This window comes from Triplophysa dalaica, chromosome 8 (assembly GCF_015846415.1).
Source record: "Triplophysa dalaica isolate WHDGS20190420 chromosome 8, ASM1584641v1, whole genome shotgun sequence".
NCBI classification, from domain to species: Eukaryota; Metazoa; Chordata; class Actinopteri; order Cypriniformes; family Nemacheilidae; genus Triplophysa; species Triplophysa dalaica.
Window position 1 is genome coordinate 8,537,881 of NC_079549.1, and position 17,058 is coordinate 8,554,938.

At 38.4% G+C, this 17,058-nt stretch overlaps 1 protein-coding gene across 3 annotated transcripts in view; it reads right to left on the minus strand.

Annotated features, from left to right (window-relative positions):
- The window catches only part of si:dkey-230p4.1 (trichohyalin), a 34,551-nt gene that overhangs the window by 2,603 nt on the left and 14,890 nt on the right, over nt 1-17,058 (minus strand). For all 3 annotated transcript variants that reach the window (XM_056754111.1, XM_056754112.1, XM_056754110.1), the window contains exons 11-19: nt 15,909-16,057; nt 14,444-14,593; nt 12,251-12,407; nt 11,773-11,919; nt 11,476-11,585; nt 8,644-8,797; nt 7,412-7,605; nt 6,109-6,236; nt 2,123-6,021 (exon numbers count right to left, since the gene is read on the minus strand). In XM_056754111.1, coding sequence (XP_056610089.1) covers nt 2,123-6,021; nt 6,109-6,236; nt 7,412-7,605; nt 8,644-8,797; nt 11,476-11,585; nt 11,773-11,919; nt 12,251-12,407; nt 14,444-14,593; nt 15,909-16,057 — 5,088 coding nt within the window. The remainder of the gene's footprint in view (nt 1-2,122; nt 6,022-6,108; nt 6,237-7,411; nt 7,606-8,643; nt 8,798-11,475; nt 11,586-11,772; nt 11,920-12,250; nt 12,408-14,443; nt 14,594-15,908; nt 16,058-17,058) is intronic.

The following is a 17,058-nucleotide window of genomic DNA, read 5'->3' on the forward strand; positions in this document are numbered from 1 at the left end:
TAAGAAAAAACAAAAAAATCAGAAAGGTATTTGCTAAAATTCATGTTGACAAGCCACAATCCTTTTAGGAGAATGTCCTTTGGACAGGTGAATCAAAACTGGAGCTATTTGGCAAATCACATCAGCTCCTTGTTCAAAGATGAAAAAAATCAAGCTTTCCAAGAAGTGAACACCATACCTACAGTGAAACATGGAGGAGGCTCAGTTATGTTTTGGGGCTGATTTGCTGGATCTGGCACAGGGTGCCTTGAATCTGTGCAGTGCACAATGAAATCTCAAGATTATCAAGGAATTCTGGAGCAAAACGTACTGCCAGGTGATTCTGTTGGAGGACAGTAATTATGTACCATTCTTGGTTGATTGCTAAAATCAACCAAGAATGAATAAGAACAAAACATTGGACTATTCTGAAGTGGACTTCTATGAGTCCTGATCTGAATCCTATTGAACATCTATGGAAAGAGCTGAAACTTGCAGTCTGACAAAGGCACCCATCAAACCTGAGACAGCTGGAGCAGTTTGCTCAGGAAGACAGGGCCAAACTACCTGTCAACAAGTACAGAAGCCTCATTGAGGGCTACAGAAAACGTTTGCTTTCAGTGATTGCCTCTAAAGGTAGTGCAACAAAATATCAGATTAGGGGTCCCATCATTTTTGTCCATGACATTTTCATTGTTTTTTTATTTACAATATTATGTTAAATAAAAAAATAAAAAGCAAAGTCTGATTTCTATTAAATATCGAATAAATAATTGTGGATGCCAATTACTTTTGTCAATTTCAAGTTATTTCACAAAAAGGTGCATTCTTTGTTTTTTGTGGAGGGGTATCAACAAATGTGAGCACGTCTGTATATCAGGATTATTCAAATATGGCGATAACTTTAAATTTAATTGGTTATTGCATGTCTTATGATAAAACATGCATAAGACAACAAAACCCTAAGAACCAATGAGAAATGTTATATTTGGTATGTTTTTAATTTGTGAATAACTCCTAGAAAGCTACAATCTGCAATAATTTGGGGTAATTTAATCATACTTAATTATTGAGTAAATACATTGACGGATCAGTGTCTGATGCTGATTACTTCTGGGGAATCACTTGTTAATAACAAAGAAACCCTGCGCTCCGGAGAGTCAAAGTGACAGCTTCGTCCTAAAGCAAAAGCTGATATTGACAGGGATTCTTATAGTTGGCTCCAACATCTGAAAATTGCATTAAGAAGGAAGACTACACACACCCTTGCACAACCCCAGTTTCCCCAAAAAATAGTATTTAATGTTAGTAATTAAATGTAACATTATTAAAAATAGGCAGCTGTTTGCCAAAAATATTTTATTTCTCACTTAGCAGCACAAAAACAAACAATTTATAATTACCCAATTGAATTGAATTGCCCAATAGGACATTTCTCACGCCTTATGCATGACAGGGGGAGCAGAATTTTGTAATAAATCTTAATATTAAACTTGTACTGTGGAACTAAACGTATGGAACTGACCTTAGTAAATTGACCATTTATCTGATGCAATTTCACTGTTACGCAGAATAACAGCAAACATGCACAATATGTTTAATTTAAGATTGACCACAGTCAAAATCACTTGTCTCAAATAAAGCTAAGCAACAAAAACAACTGTGCACATCAGCAACCGGATGACTAGAGGCCCCCTAGGTAAGCACGCGTTTAACTACTTGCAGCATGCGCAGGCTTCGTAGACAGCGTATAACATCATAGAATTGCAGCTGCTATGATCTTGAATAACTCTTGTGATACTTGGAAATCTCACGTGGATAAAGTCTGAATCCATTCAGGAAGTCAAACATACATTTCTGATAGAGAAAATCGGCGGACTTTTATTGAAAATAATATTTTTAAGTTTTCAAATAATCTTTTTCACGATAGTTTAGGTCATCACAGAGGGCCCCGAGGGTTTGCAGCTTATAGAAAGCATCTTCTGGTTTAAATAGTAAAAGTCCTCTCAGAAATTCATTCATAAATGTATATTAAAAGCTCCTGGGTGCCAATACTGCCATTTAAGATCAAGGTCTGTAGTAGTCTATCTTGTAATCTAATTCATCATATTTAATGATGATATTAATAAAAGTAGTTGCTTACCTGCTCTTGCTGTCCCAGTCTCTCTTTATAGTAAATCAGCATGGCTTCAGTCTTCTCCAGAGCCACCCTGATCCGATCTCTGTCTTTACCCAGATCATCTGCTCTCTCTCTCAGAGCGCATACTGCTATGTCCTTCTCTCTCAGTAGTCTGTCTCTCTCCTCCTTTTCTAACAGTACGATAGACATTTGTGTCTTTAACCTCTCCAAGTCTTCATTCTCTGATGTTCTCTGTTTTCTCAGTCTGTCTATGTCTGTCTGCAGGCTCTGAGCATTAATTCTCATCATCTCGACTTCCTGAACTTTTCTTGTCAGTTCCTTTCGAAGTGTCTCTATTTCTGACCATGTTTCATGGGAATGATATTCATCATTTAAGTCTGTAAGGGTACCGTGACCACTATCAACCTTTGCACTTTGGTACTTGATTTCTCTAACGTTACGCATTTCCTCTTCAAATTTGGTATTTAGCTCTTGTTTCTCTTTCTCCAACATTTCCTGATGCTCTTTCAATCTCCCTGTACTTCTTTTCTCATCTTCAAACTTGTCCTGCAATTTAAGTCTGATTGACTCCTCTTTGTAAGCTGTTTCTCGAATGCGCCTTAACTCTGTTTCTTTATCTTTCAGTCTTTCTGACAACACCCGTATATGTCCGGCATTACGCTCCTCATCTTGCTTTAGCCTCTTGTTGTTTCTGGTCTCATCTTCACGTCTCTCCTTAATCAGTTCTGTCTCCTTCTTACTACATGTTTTTCTGAGGAGCTCCAGCTCTTCTACTGCTCGTTGTTTCTCTTCATTTTCTCGTATCTTGTCTTCTTTCAGACCGTTCACCTCCTGTCTCAGCTCTCTGATCTTCAAACTCAGATCTCCTTCGTCTCGGCTCCTTTCCGCTGCCATAGAGCTGAGTTCAGTCCTCTGTTGTTCTAACACATCCATTCGAGCTCTCGCTCTGATCAGCTCAGATTCCTTCCTCTCAGCAATGATCTCCACGACCTTCACCTCTTCCTCAAACTTCTCCTCTCGTCTATTCATTTCTTCCTTTTTCTGCATTCGTTGTTCTTGGTTCTTCTTCAGTTCTTCCTCATGGAGTCTTAGCGCAGTCCTGAACTCTTTGTTTTCCTTTTCTAACATCTGAACTTTGAGTACAAGATCTTTAGCCTCAGCTTGCGTCACCCTAACACATTCATCTCGGTTTCGCACCAGCTCATCCTTCTTTTCCTGCAGCATGGACCTGAGTCTCTCTCCCTCGCGATGACTCTCCTCCAACAGTTCCTTCAGAATTGCCATCTCCTGGAGACCTGCAATAAGCCCTTCTCGCATCTGCTGGTTCTGTTCTTCACATTCCTTAACTTTTGATCGAGTATGCTCTTTGGTTTTTGCTAAAACAACAACCTCTTCCTGTAAAGTGTCCAGCTTTTCTTTCCCCTCATTCAACGAAGAGCTCAATCTCTCCTTCTCTCGCCTCTCTCGTAGCACTTCATCTTTCAGATCCCTGATCTCTCTCTCTTTCCTTCGAAGCTCTGCAGACAAACCATCTCTCTCCTCCTCCAATTCTTTTACGCGAGCCCCAAGCTTCTCTACACGTCCTGTATTCTCCTTCATCTGGATACGTTGATCTTTCTGAAGATCTCCAAGTCTGGCCTTCAAGCTTTCTCCTTCTGTTTTCTCAACCCTCAGTTGAGTCTCTAGACGTCTCTTATCGTTCTCAATCTGACTCAGGGATCTTTTAATTTTTTCTTTTTCTTCTTCACTCTTCTCAACACTGGCCTTGAGCACCTGGGCATCTTCTCGTAACCTCTCCATCTCTTCTGATTTTTCATCAAGTTTTCTTGTCAACATCTTTAATTCTTTACTCTGTTCATCCATCATCATCTGCAGTTCTTCAACGTTCTCCCTCCCCTGATCTCGTTCACGCCTGACCAACAACAGCTCTTGTTTACAATCCAGAAACTCTTCTTCTTTCTCTCTGTGCTGATGTTTTTCCTTCTCAAATGCAGATTCTGACTCCCGCAGACAGCTTGAGAGTTGGCTGCTCTTCTGCTCAACCTCCTGCAGTTTTTCGCTCAAACTTCTCATCTCCTCTTCCGCATGAACTGCTCGGTCCCTTTCTTGTTTTTCTTTTTGTTGTAAACTCTTTTTCAGTGTCCGCACCTCTTCATCGCTATCTTTTAGGAGTGTAGTTTGTCGTTTGAGATCTTCTTGTAGCTCTAGTCGTGTTTTCTTGTCTTGTTCATTCTCTTCATTTAACTCATCAATCTTCAGTCTCGATTGTCTCAACTCAAACTCCTTCTGAAGGAGCTCTTCTTTCAATCTCCGCTCCTTCTCCCTTTCTTCCATCTTGTGGATTTTTCTTCTCTCCTCCTCGTTTTCCTCCCAACTTTTTCGGTCTTCTTCTATCTCCGCCAACTTGGCTTTCCACCTGTTTGTCTCTTCACGTTCTGCTTTAAGCTTCTGTTCAAATGTGTTTTGTTCTTTTGTTATTTTGGTTTGGAACTCTTCTTCTGTCTTTTTTTCCCTATCTAGCATTCTCTCTTTTTCTCGAACAAGCCCCTCCATTTTGGTCTTGAGATCTTCTAATTCTCGTCTTAGTAGTTTCTCCTCTTCCTTCAGCTCTGTAAGCTTCCGCTCCATCTCTCTCTGTTTCTCTATCTCTCTTTCTTGTATCTGTGAGTTTTGCTCGTGTAAGAGTTTAAGTTGAATTTCCTTTATCGCAGCATCAGTCTTTAGTTTCTTTATGATCTCTTCTAATGACTGAATTCTACCTTTGAGATCTTCATTGTCATCCTCTATCTTCTGTAACTTTTCCTCTTTTTCTCGAAGACGTACTGTCAGTTCATCTTTCTCTCTTTCCGAGACCAGCTTTACTTGTTCCTTCTCTTTCCCAGTATCATCAGCTTGTCTCTTCCACCAATCTGTGTCGTCCTTAGCCTCTTTCAGTCTTAGTTCATACATTTTCTTTTCTGTGAACAATGCTGTCTGTAATTTTTCAATGTCTTGTTCTCGTTCTTTCATGAGAAATGACATATGTTCTTTCTCTCTCATCAGTTCCTTAACTCTGCTTTTGAGCTCCATCAATTCTCCAACATTCTGCTCCAGCTGTCCTCTCAACTTTGTTTCTAATTCATCTCTTGTCTTTTGACTGCTTTCATTCTCTTTGGTTTTCTCTATTTCTCTCTGTCTCAGTTGAACGTTATGTTCCTCCAGGGCTGCTACTCGTCGCTCAATTGTCTCTTTCTCTTTTAACTCAATTTCCAGACTGTCAATGACTCTCTCAAGTGATTGGACTTTTAATTTCAGCTCTTCAATGGCTTCCTCTTTCCTTCGTACATCATCCTCTTTCTTATTCAATAGATCAGACATATTGGCCCTCTCTCTCTCTGCAATCTTAAGGTTCTGGCTTTCCATTTCCACTCTTTCTATAAACCTATGATTCAGCTCCTTTTTATCTCTCTGAATCTCATTTTCTTTCTGCTTCCACCTCTCGATTTCATCATACGTGTCTTTCAATCTTCGTTCGGCGGTTTTCATCTCGGCTGCCAATTTTGTTTGTAATTTCTCTAGTTCTGCATTTCTCTCGTTCAAGAAGTCCAAAAGCTCTTCATTTTCTTTTAATAATCCATCTACCCGATTCCGTAATATCTCCACTTCTCCATCTTTCTGTCCAAGTTCAGTGTTCAGAGATTCTCTCTCTCTTTGCCATTTTTCTCGCTCTGTTTTGTTCTCCTCCTCCTGTAGCTTGTTCTTCTCTAAGGTTTGCTCGATGTCATGCTGAAGCTTTGTGAATGCTGACCGCCAGTTTTCTGTCTCTCTTTCACTACTACTTTTCTCCTCCACTGCTCCTTGTTTATCTCGTTCTCTCTGTTCCGTCTCTCTCTTCAGGTCTGTTTGTAGACACTGAATCTCTCCTGAACAAGGAATGGAAGAGGAAAATTACATTGAATGCAGTCAAGCTATGTGAGCCAGAAGACTACGTAAATATATCAGGTTCTGACCTTGCAAGACATCTTTAGTCTGCGTAAGCGTGTCCACCTGTGTTTGAAGCTGACTGCACTTTATCTCCAGACCTGAGGCTTGTTCCTGAACCTGAGCCATGTGCTCCTGGAAAGAAACCACCACACCTCTGAAAAGACAAAAGTAGACCACAATATAATGTAGATCCAGAGCAAAAATTTACCCAGAATGTTAAACTTGTTTTGGAAAATATGCCCTTTTATCTGTTATCAAACACCACCACTGACTATCTTAGTAAGAAAATTTCTTTATAAATGTCTTTGTTCAATTGAACACAAAAGAAGATGTTTTGAAGAATGTAGAAAAGCAAACAGTTGTGTGGCAATTTTGACATCCACTGTAATTTTTCCTACTATGGTAGTCAATGATGGCCAAGAACTGTTTTGTTACAAGCATTCTTCCAAATATCTTCCTTTGCGTTCATCAGAACAAATACATTTATACAGATTTGGAACAACTCGGGGTTAGGTAAATAAAGTGAAATAAAAGATTTTCGGGTGAAATATCCTTTTAATGAGATATTTAATCCAAGGAAACGTACAATGCATTATACTATACATTGTATCTGAGAATGTGCGATCCCCTGGGATCGAACCCTTGGCATTGCTAGAATCATGCACTAACAACTAAGCTACAGGAAAGCTAATGACTAAGCTGAAAACTGCTCCACCCGGCTCCGTGAGTCTAATAACAGCTTTCTGTCCCAAATTGATGCATTTGTTTGAGAAAAATATCCATATTAACAACGTTATTAACAATAATGTCTAACTTCTGTTATCCCTCGGCTGCACGCAAACGTGAGGGTTGTTGTTCTGGCAAATGACGCGGTAAGTTTCAGTGACGAAAGCGGCAGCGTAGATGAAACAGCCAAACAAATTGAAAAATGCCTCATTCGTCACCAGAACTTACGTAATTTACTGGAACAACAACATTCTCATTCATGCACAGCCAAGTGATAACGGAAGTTAGGTAAATATGGATATTTCTTCCTTTATTAACCCCATGGAGCTGTGTTGAGCAGTTCTTTGATCAGTGGATGCACTTTTTGGTACTTTTTCATTATAGAAAAAATAATTTTCAAATAGGATGCCTCGAGGTGGAGTAGTACATGGATGAAATATCAAATTGGATGAAATATCCCTTTAAACAGATTTTAATGAACCATTAATAGTTCTAAGAAATATTATAGGAAAAATATTATAAGAATATAATAACATGTATTGTTATGTTAGAGAGTGCCTTTTTCATTCTTATAAACACACACTGTATATAATCTCACTCTACCCAAGTTCCTCTTTGACTCGTGCAAGTTCCTCCTTTTCTCTCTCAAGTGCACATATTGTGTCTTCCAGTCTCTGGCTCTCTCTCAGCAAGTCGTCTCTTTCTCGCTCGGCTCTTCTCTGCTGCTCTGTTGATTTGAGCAGTTCTGCCTGGACGCCCTGTAGCTCTTTCATCACAGTGTTGTTATAATCTGACACCTGACGCACAAACAAAACACTGTCCATTAGTAAAACACAAAATATTTAAAAGTCAGCACAATATACAAAAAAACTATTTACAGTGATACGTTTCTATCACAAATATAAAAGGTGACCAGATGGTCTGTTATCAGCGTGAATTTGTTTCGTTTTGGGATGATGACAGGCTTTCCACAAATTGAACTGCTTTCATTAAATGGATATTTCACCCAAAAATTATAAATTCTGGAATTATTCACCTTCATATCATTTTAAACATATATTTTTGTGACTTATTCTTTTGTGAAATGCATAAGATATTTTGAGAAATGTCTCTCCTCAATAAAATCATAAAGGTATAGAGTGATATGAGGTAGAATAAATAAAACATTCCTTGTTGAACTATCCGTTTTAAGTATACTTTTAGCTACAGCCACCTTGCTATATATAAAAAATATTTTCCAAAGCCTGCAAAAAAAATCAAGCAACCATTTAAAAAAATTCGACCACACAAATATTCCAGACACCTCTGACAGTGTCAAACTATTGACCAATTGTATTAAAAACACGATTTGTTGAATTTTCTTGTATGTTAATTTTATTATATAAACAATTTGTTGAATGGGTCCTGAATTTGGTCACATTTAAACAAACCGTATGGTACATCGACATCAAGCGGTTGAGATTGGTATCGGAGTCTTAATTCAAAATATTGGAGAAAAGTTTAACCAAGTAACGGTTCTTCTCGGTTGCTTATGATTGTTATCAAAAATAATCTACAGGCACTATATTGTTTGTGAATGTGTATCTGAAGTTAAGATGGGTGTCACAAAAGTGTGCATGCGCAGTTAGGTTTGTTTATGTTGTTAAGATGAAACCTTGGAACCACATCTTTTCCAAACTTGCTGTGATTTTGGCACTTTGTGTAACTTGGCTCAATGAGGTCTGAAAAATGACCTGTCCTCTCATATCTTGCAAGAACACAGTGTAATTTCACCATTTTGTTTCTGGCATGATAGTTTCATTGATAGAGCTGTCGGTGCCAACGAAATGCATCACCTCTGCAATTCTTTGTTCATTGTTGGCCTTCTCTTCCATGAGAGCGGTCACTTCCCTCACTCTCTCCTCTTTCTCAGTGTCAAGCTTATTCTCCAGCGCTCTCTCTCGGCCTCTGAGCTGCTGTAGTGTTTTCTGCTCCATCTCTCTCCGTTCCCTGGAATGCAGTGGGGTCATCAGTGCAACAGCAGCAAATAATAACTGGCTGTGAAAACATAGGACCAGCAAGCATCCACCAAATCTAACAGCTGTTGAGATAAACTCTCCCAGCAAACTTAGAGTTACTGTACAGGCACGCTGCAGATTTCTAATTCACATTGTTCCTGCATTATGCACAAAAATATATATCACAATAATTATATTACATTTTATTATATATTATTATTATAGTGACTACTGTCTTTAGTGTCTTATCAACACTTTTGTTATCCTGTCACATATTGTCTAGCAATTATTATTGTTATTTTCTTACATTGCTGGTGTCTTTTGCGAAACTTCAGATGTCCAAATTCAGTTTTCATGGTTAAAAACTGTGTTGGTGAAGTTGACAACCACTTTTAATAATTTTTATTGGTAAGATATTTATAAAACCCAGTGACAAACATAATGGGGGACTAATAATGATTCAGGGTAATAATGATTCAATGTGTGTGTGTGTGTACAGGTTTATCTAAATTTGTAAGGGGCAAATGTCCTCAGTAATACAGTGAATTATCATTACAACCGACTTGTGAGGACATTTGACTGGTCCCCACTAAATAAAAAAGGCTCATAATTCGGTCAAATCGTTTTTTTTTCTTGAAATCTAATGTCTTGCACATGTTTGTGTGATTATGGGCTCTGTGCAAAGTGTAGTGCGTACTTCCGATTTTGTCATTGATCGGGATATCAGTTTCTGGTTTAATTTCTAAAACAAATTAAAATACCTAAACAACGACTGGAGAAAGCCATATCTCTGTGAAATGTTACTTGTAATAAACACTAACTTTTGTCAAAAGAACAAGACGTTATTCCACTGATCAGATGAATCACGTTTTGCGTTTTCTACTCCATAGAAGTCCATTATAAGGAAAAAAGCTCAGCACAAGGCAGCACTGAGAACATAACATTTTTCTGATATCATGCTAATGTTAAATATCTGTGATACAAAAATATTTAATAATTTGGTTATCCCTGGTCGTTGTTCGGGTACGTAAAGACTTAAGATCTTCCTTACAGTATAATGGACTAGAATGGAGAAAATATAGAGAAAATACTTAACGTGAGATTATTCATTATCTGTGGAGTAGGCGGCCAGTGTTTATTACGAGTACATTTTGACAGAAATGTGGTTTTCCCCAGTCGTTGTTCAGGTATGTTAGAAAATAAACCGGAATCTGATATCCCAACTTCAGACAACATCGGAAGTTCATTACAATGCTTATGAACAGAGATTGAATATATCAAAAGCCTGATACAAAATCAATGTGTGTGTCAAATATTTTCATGGAATCTATTAGCAGTGCTTACTGTAAACTGTAATGATTGTCTGTAAGATTATAAACACATACCACATGACAGAATTATTGACAAATAATAAGATGGGCGGTCATCAGAAGTAGCTGTCATTTCATCAGAAGGTTTGTACTTACACAAGTACTTTATATTAAAGGGGTGCTGCAACAATGTGTCATGCATTCTGGCTTCTTTACAATGTTAAACATGATGTCCTCTCATGCTTAACGAGGTCAACTTCTCAAAAAACGAGTTGGGCGTTTTACGTAGTATTTCTGAGCTCAATACACTCCCCCGGCGATCATACAGGTTTTGGAAAGTTTTTTATGAACATATAAAACTGTTTTGTAACAATTTTTCTTATTCCCTAGCAGCATGGAGAGAAGGAGCATGCGCAGACGTCACGTTCACTTGTGTGCAGGAAAGAGAGAGAGATCGTATGTTCGCAAGGCTCAGGTGTTTTGTTTGTTCACTGTATTTGGGTGATGAATGTTATATAAACGGTGGACATAACGCTCGATTTGGAGATCGTTAGAAACGGATATATGGAGCCGTCCCAGCGCTAAAAGATGCCGGACATGAATCGCATGCGGTGAGTGAAACTGATGTCTGTGCTTTGTTGACAACGTGCTTTAGTTCAGCCTACCCCTCCCCCCCCACACGCAATGTATGATTTTGGAAGTAATCGTACAGCTTTATCTATCTTTTATAAATGTGATCAAACTAAATACTCTTCGAAGATACAATGTATGAAATAGTACTCTATAGGTACTCAAGATTAATATGAGATTGGTAGAAACCCCATCTGTTAGGGCTGCTTTAAGAAAATGTTTAAAAAATGGTGTTATATTGAGATATTTAGTCAAATAACACACAGATTAAAGTTATTGATCATATTATAATTTATTTGTAATAAATCACAATCAAACAGAGTGTATAGAGGAAGCGTATAGAGCGAATTTAACCACTGAGGCTCTAATGACACAATGTTCGATCGGTATAAGATCACCACCTACTTTGTTATTCATTCACTTAGTTTTTCATTGTACTTGTACATTTGACAATAAATTAAATGAGGGCTGCACATAATAGCAAAATGCAGAATAACATAATTCCAATATTTATATATTTTAATTTGAAGAGAGACCATTTTTAACCAAACAGCCACTGTTGTGAGGCAGATTATTTGTGCAAGCAGCCTTTCTTAATTATTGCATGAACAATGGGAGTGTTTCTAAGCTAAGACTTCTTTCAATATCGTATTTACAATATATCAATAGCCTTTATATCAGCTGTCTGTTATGAAATCCTAAAACAGCTCACTGTAAAACAATGTAGCACCTTAAATCATTGGCCTCCAGAGATGCTGTCTTCAGTTCCCTGCGCAAACTCGCCATCTCAGAGCCAAATGCCTGGATCTGGGCTTGGGCTTCTGCCACCTCCGTCTCCAGCTGAGAGGTCAGGAAGACAAAAATCACACCTCTCATCCCTCCAACCCAAACCTGGCCCTACCAGAAACTCAATCTGGCGTTGGATCAAGTAATTAAAGCGGACTATGACAGCTTGCGGGGATTTGATCACGTCCCCAGGCAGTATAAGTGATCTATGCTAAAGATGGGCTAAACCCGCGTGACAGACCTGCAGAGCATGAACACTGAGTTCTCTCTTGTCCATGGCAAGGGCTTCATTTAAAGGGGCCATTCTCTCCAGGGCATCTCGACCTTCTGCCAGCTCTCTCTTCAGCTGGCCTTGACTGGAAGACAGGCCCAATAATGACTCTCGGGCCTGGAAAGAACAGAGGGAAAATGAAGAACAAAATTAGGGGATGGATACAAGGAACATACACATGAATATAACATTATAAACAAACTACTCAGATTTGACATCTCAGAAAGAAAACAAACAACACAATGACAGAAATGTAATGTTAGGATTATTTAAAGTAGGTGCGCCACTTCAGGATTTCTTGTGAATTACAGGAGGGATGTTTTTATAAATTTGGAGGTAACTCGAGAATTTAATCATGCCAAAAACAGCAGCCTGTTTGAGATGGTAACTGTAAAACATACTTTGGCTATATATCAAACCTCTCTCCACTGTTATGTTATGTGTTAACCTTTTGTAATGAATCTTTTGACTCGGCCGCTTCCTGCTCAGCTCGTTCTCTGTCCAACTTCTCTCTCTCTAGCGCCCGCTGCATGCTATGCAACTCCAGACGACTGCGTGTGTCTCTTTCGAACAGCTGAGTGACCTCCATCATCTCTGCCTCCACGCTGAACCCACAATAACAAATCATTTATACATTATAATTGATAATACGTACAAAATAACTGATGGCTGTACAACCTCTAATGACACAAACAATAGCCAGGTTTCCATTACCCTTCAAAATGCACAATTTGAAATAGCTCATCGAAAATACTGCAAATGGAAACACGTCAATTTCGCGAAAACTCCCATGTATGGAAAAAAACTTGTTTTTACAGGGAATACGTTAAAAGAATATTTTTCAAAACTACAATTGAAATACTTTTTGTCGTATTTACATGTCACGTGGCTTATAAAAAAGTCACATGACCATTCGCTGTATGTTTTGGCAGAACATTTGGAAAGATAGGTTGTGAGGAATTCACATCGAGTACTATCTAATATGATGGCCCAAATGCAGGAAAACAAGTGAGTGCAGTATGGAAACAATTCTCTTCACTCTTTAATCACAGTAGGAGGCATTATGCACTAAAGATGTGGTCCTCAACTCTAGCAAGCGAGATCCATTTTCATGCAGAGTTTAGCCCTAACTCTGATAAAACACCTGATGAGGCTAATCAGTGACTTCAGGAACAGACGGGATCAACTTGCTTGGCTGTGCAGATTTACATTTACATTACATTTAGTCATTTAGCAGACACTTTTATCCAAAGCGACTTACATGTGGGTAGGCAATGTAAGCAAATGGGACAGCATAAGTACAACAAAAGCATAAGTGCAATCAAAAAAGAAGACTGGTCTCATATAACCTAACACAGTATACAGAACCATTCATTCATTCATTAATTCATTTTTTGTTCCCTTTAAAGAGTATAGAAGAAAATAGAGTCAGAACAGATAGGTCGGATGTTGACGGAAGAGATGCGTTTTCAGACGTTTCTTAAAGATGGCTAGAGAATCTGCAGATCTTGTAGCAGCAGGTAGATCATTCCACATAGGTGGAACAGATCCGGAGAAGGTGCGCGAGAGAAGTTTTTTACCTTTTTGGGATGGCACCACAAGACGCCTTTCGTTTGCAGAGCGTAGGCATCTGGCGGGTACATATGTCTGGAGTAGCGAGTGAAGATAAGGTGGTGCCGAACCAGTGGTGGTCTTGTAGGCCAGAAGCAGAGTCTTGAATTTGATGGGAGCAACTATAGGGAGCCAATGTAGCTTAATGAATAGAGGAGTGACATGTGCTCTCTTCGGTTCATTAAAGATAACTCTTGCAGCAGCATTCTGGATCATCTGTAGAGGTTCGGTTGTGCAAGCTGGAAGTCCACCCAGTAGCGCATTGCAGTAGTCCAGTCTGGACAGGACCAGAGCCTGTACTAGGACTTGCGTAGCATGGTCTGATAGGAAGGGTCTAATTTTCCTAATATTGTAGAGAATGAATCTACAGGACCAGGCGGTGCTGGCAACTTGATCTGTGAAGTTGAGCTGATCATCGATCACCACTCCCAGGTTTCTTGCCTTTCTGGAAGATGTGATGGTTGATGAGCCCAGTTGAATGGAGAGGCTGTGATGAGTCTTTGTATCGGCCGGGAATGCAAGCAGTTCTGTTTTTGAGAGGTCCAGCTGCAGGTGATGGTCCTTCATCCAGATTGTTTGGCATATCTCATCAAAGTACCGCGAGATTGATTCAAATGCGTACCAAGCAATCTGCACTTGAATCGCTCTTGCGGTACTTAAATGTCATACGCTGACAGATTTGCGCATGGCCGCTTTAAGTTGAACGCATGTATTCCTAAAGACGCTGATTAGCTTGTTCAGGTGTTTTATATCAGAGTTTGGGCTAAACTCGGCAGGAAAATGGATCTCGCGGGCCAGAGTTGAGAACCACTCCACTAAAGTTTGTTTGTATATAAAACGTACAAAGAAGAAGTAAAGCCAGAATGACTTATCGCAAAAAGAATCAAAATACACTTTAATCATATAACATCATTTAATGGAAACATAGTAATTCCGCGATATTATTTTAATCAACATTTAGAAAACATCTCTTAAATTTTGCGCAAATCTGTAATGGAGACCTGGCTAGTGACTGCTAGATGAAACGTACCGTTTCTGTCTCTGTCTGTCCATCTGGATTTTCACTTCCTCTTCTCTCTCTCTCTGTCGTCTCATATGTTCGTTTTCCTTCCTCAGTCCTTCCATGAGTTTCTCAGCCTCCTCCGCCTGACTGCGTAAACTGGTCACCATCTCCCTCTCACTTTCACACAAAATTTCTTTGTAGATTAGACTGTGATGATCTTAATTGTGGTCCCAAGAGCCCCAGCATGTTACATTTTATCGCACTGGAATTATAAGTTTCTATCTGCGTTCTGAGTAGTTTTGGGATATCGAGCTTCAAAGCTTATGCATTTCATTAAGAAAAAAACGAACAAATCTATTTCATTTGTGAAAAAGACAGAGACCCTTAAAGGCATACTTCATACAAAAATGAAAATTCTGTCATCATTAACTCAACTTCGTGCTGTTCCAATTCTATATTCATTTCTTTGTTCTGATGAACACAGAGCAAAATATTTGGAAGATTGCTTATAACCAAACAGATTGACTACCATAGGAAAAATATTACTTCATCAAATGTTTTGTTCTTTTAAACTTGACAGAATACATTTTGGAGAATCTAGGACAGCAAACAATTCTGAGGCACTTTTGACGACAATTGTATTTTTTCTGTGTATAAGCATTCTTCCAAATATCTTTATCTGTTTTCATCAGAACAAAGAAATGTATAAAGATTTGGAGCAATCCGAATGTGAGTAAATTATGAGAGAATTGTATTTTTTGTGTGAAGTATCCCTTTGATGTATTCTAAATGTACAATATCAATATTTTCTGAAATTTGTAAATGGGGATTTTTGGAACAGATCAAACGCAGATAGAACCTTCTTATTCTGAAAAAACACTTTGGCCTTAGAATTATAAGGTATTATCTACAAAACATTCACTAAAGCAATCTATTTTTATGCAACAAACAATTTACTGATAATTTTTGTAAAAACATGAAGTTACATTTACATTTTTTTTTTTTGCCACTTATTTCATGTTGAAATATTTTATGACGCTTTCTCGTTCATGTTAAGCATAAAGGGCTGTGCTAATTGTTGTATCTAAATGTTTTATCCACAGTAGGTGGGACAGGTAAAATTACTTTCTAGAGATAAGTATGGCCGAAATAACATGATAATGTTAATTGTTGCAATCAAGACTGTTGACATTGTTGACTATTTGGCCTATTTGTCTTAATATTGTTAAATTTAAGGCATTGCTTACTAGTATAAGACACACCTTTCAAAACAGCATCTTTGCAGACTATTGACAATTACTTTTAATTTATTACTTTTGTATGTAAAAATCATACATTAGAGGGCTGAGTGATTAGTGTAGAGTACAATATAGTTCATATGGGATACAATTTTCAAACTGTGCAGTGGCACTGCAGAGTTAAGCTCCAGCCCTGCAGTGCTCCGGCCCTCCAGGGTAAGATTTTAGGAACCCTGTACTAAAGCATCTGTCACCTGTTTAGTAGTTCCTGAGTATGCGTAATCTCCAGTGCTCCCTGGTTGGTCTGTTCCTGAAGCTCCTCCCTCTCCCTCTCCAACTGTGCCATTTTTTGTTCCAGCGTTTCTTTCTCTGCTCCCAGTCTTCGCATGCTTATCTGAGCATCCTAATAAAAACAGCATGCATAAAAATAAACCACATACAGGTCAGAGTAGTTCCCTTAAGCCTGTAAAATTAGAAACATATTCATGATGCCAAATTAAACAAAAATATGTATAGAAACACAGATGAATTCAATTTTGATGAAATGACAGCATTTCCCAACCCTTTCCACATCATAGCACCCTTTAAAAAATTTGCAAGTTTGTGGCATCCTACACCAACACTATACTCTAAATTACATATACACTCACCTAAAGTATTATTAGGAACACCATACTAATACTTTTTTTTGACCCCTTTTCACCTTCAGAACTGCCTTAATTCTACGTGGCATTGATTCAACAAGGTGCTGAAAGCATTCTTTAGAAATGTTGGCCCATATTGATAGGATAGCATCTTTCAGTTGATGGAGATTTGTGGGATGCACGAAGCTCCCGTTTCACCACATCCCAAAGATGCTCTATTGGGTTGAGATCTGGTGACTGTGGGGGCCATTTTAGTACAGTGAACTCATTGTCATGTTCAAGAAACCAATTTGAAATGATTCGAGCTTTGTGACATGGTGCATTATCCTGCTGGAAGTAGCCATCAGAGGATGGGTACATGGTGGTCATAAAGGGATGGACATGGTCAGAAACAATGCTCAGGTAGGCCGTGGCATTTAAACAATGACCAATTGGCACTAATGGGCCTAAAGTGTTCCAAGAAAACATCCCCCACACCATTCCACCACCATAACTGCATAAATGAGAAATTGAACAGGTGTTCCTAATAATCCTTTAGGTGATGTCAAATGTCAAAGATATGTTATATTTTCAGGTCTATTAAGCATTGTCATGTGTCAAGTACAAAAGAGTACAAAAATTCCTTGTCAAAAGATGAAAAATGTAATTTCATTTGTATTATAATATAATGTAATCAATATAATTGTTTCAGATTTTAATTGGTCAAAATGCTTTTAAGCATTTTAAATAGTGTCCGCTTTGGCCGCCTGAATTTGGTTAT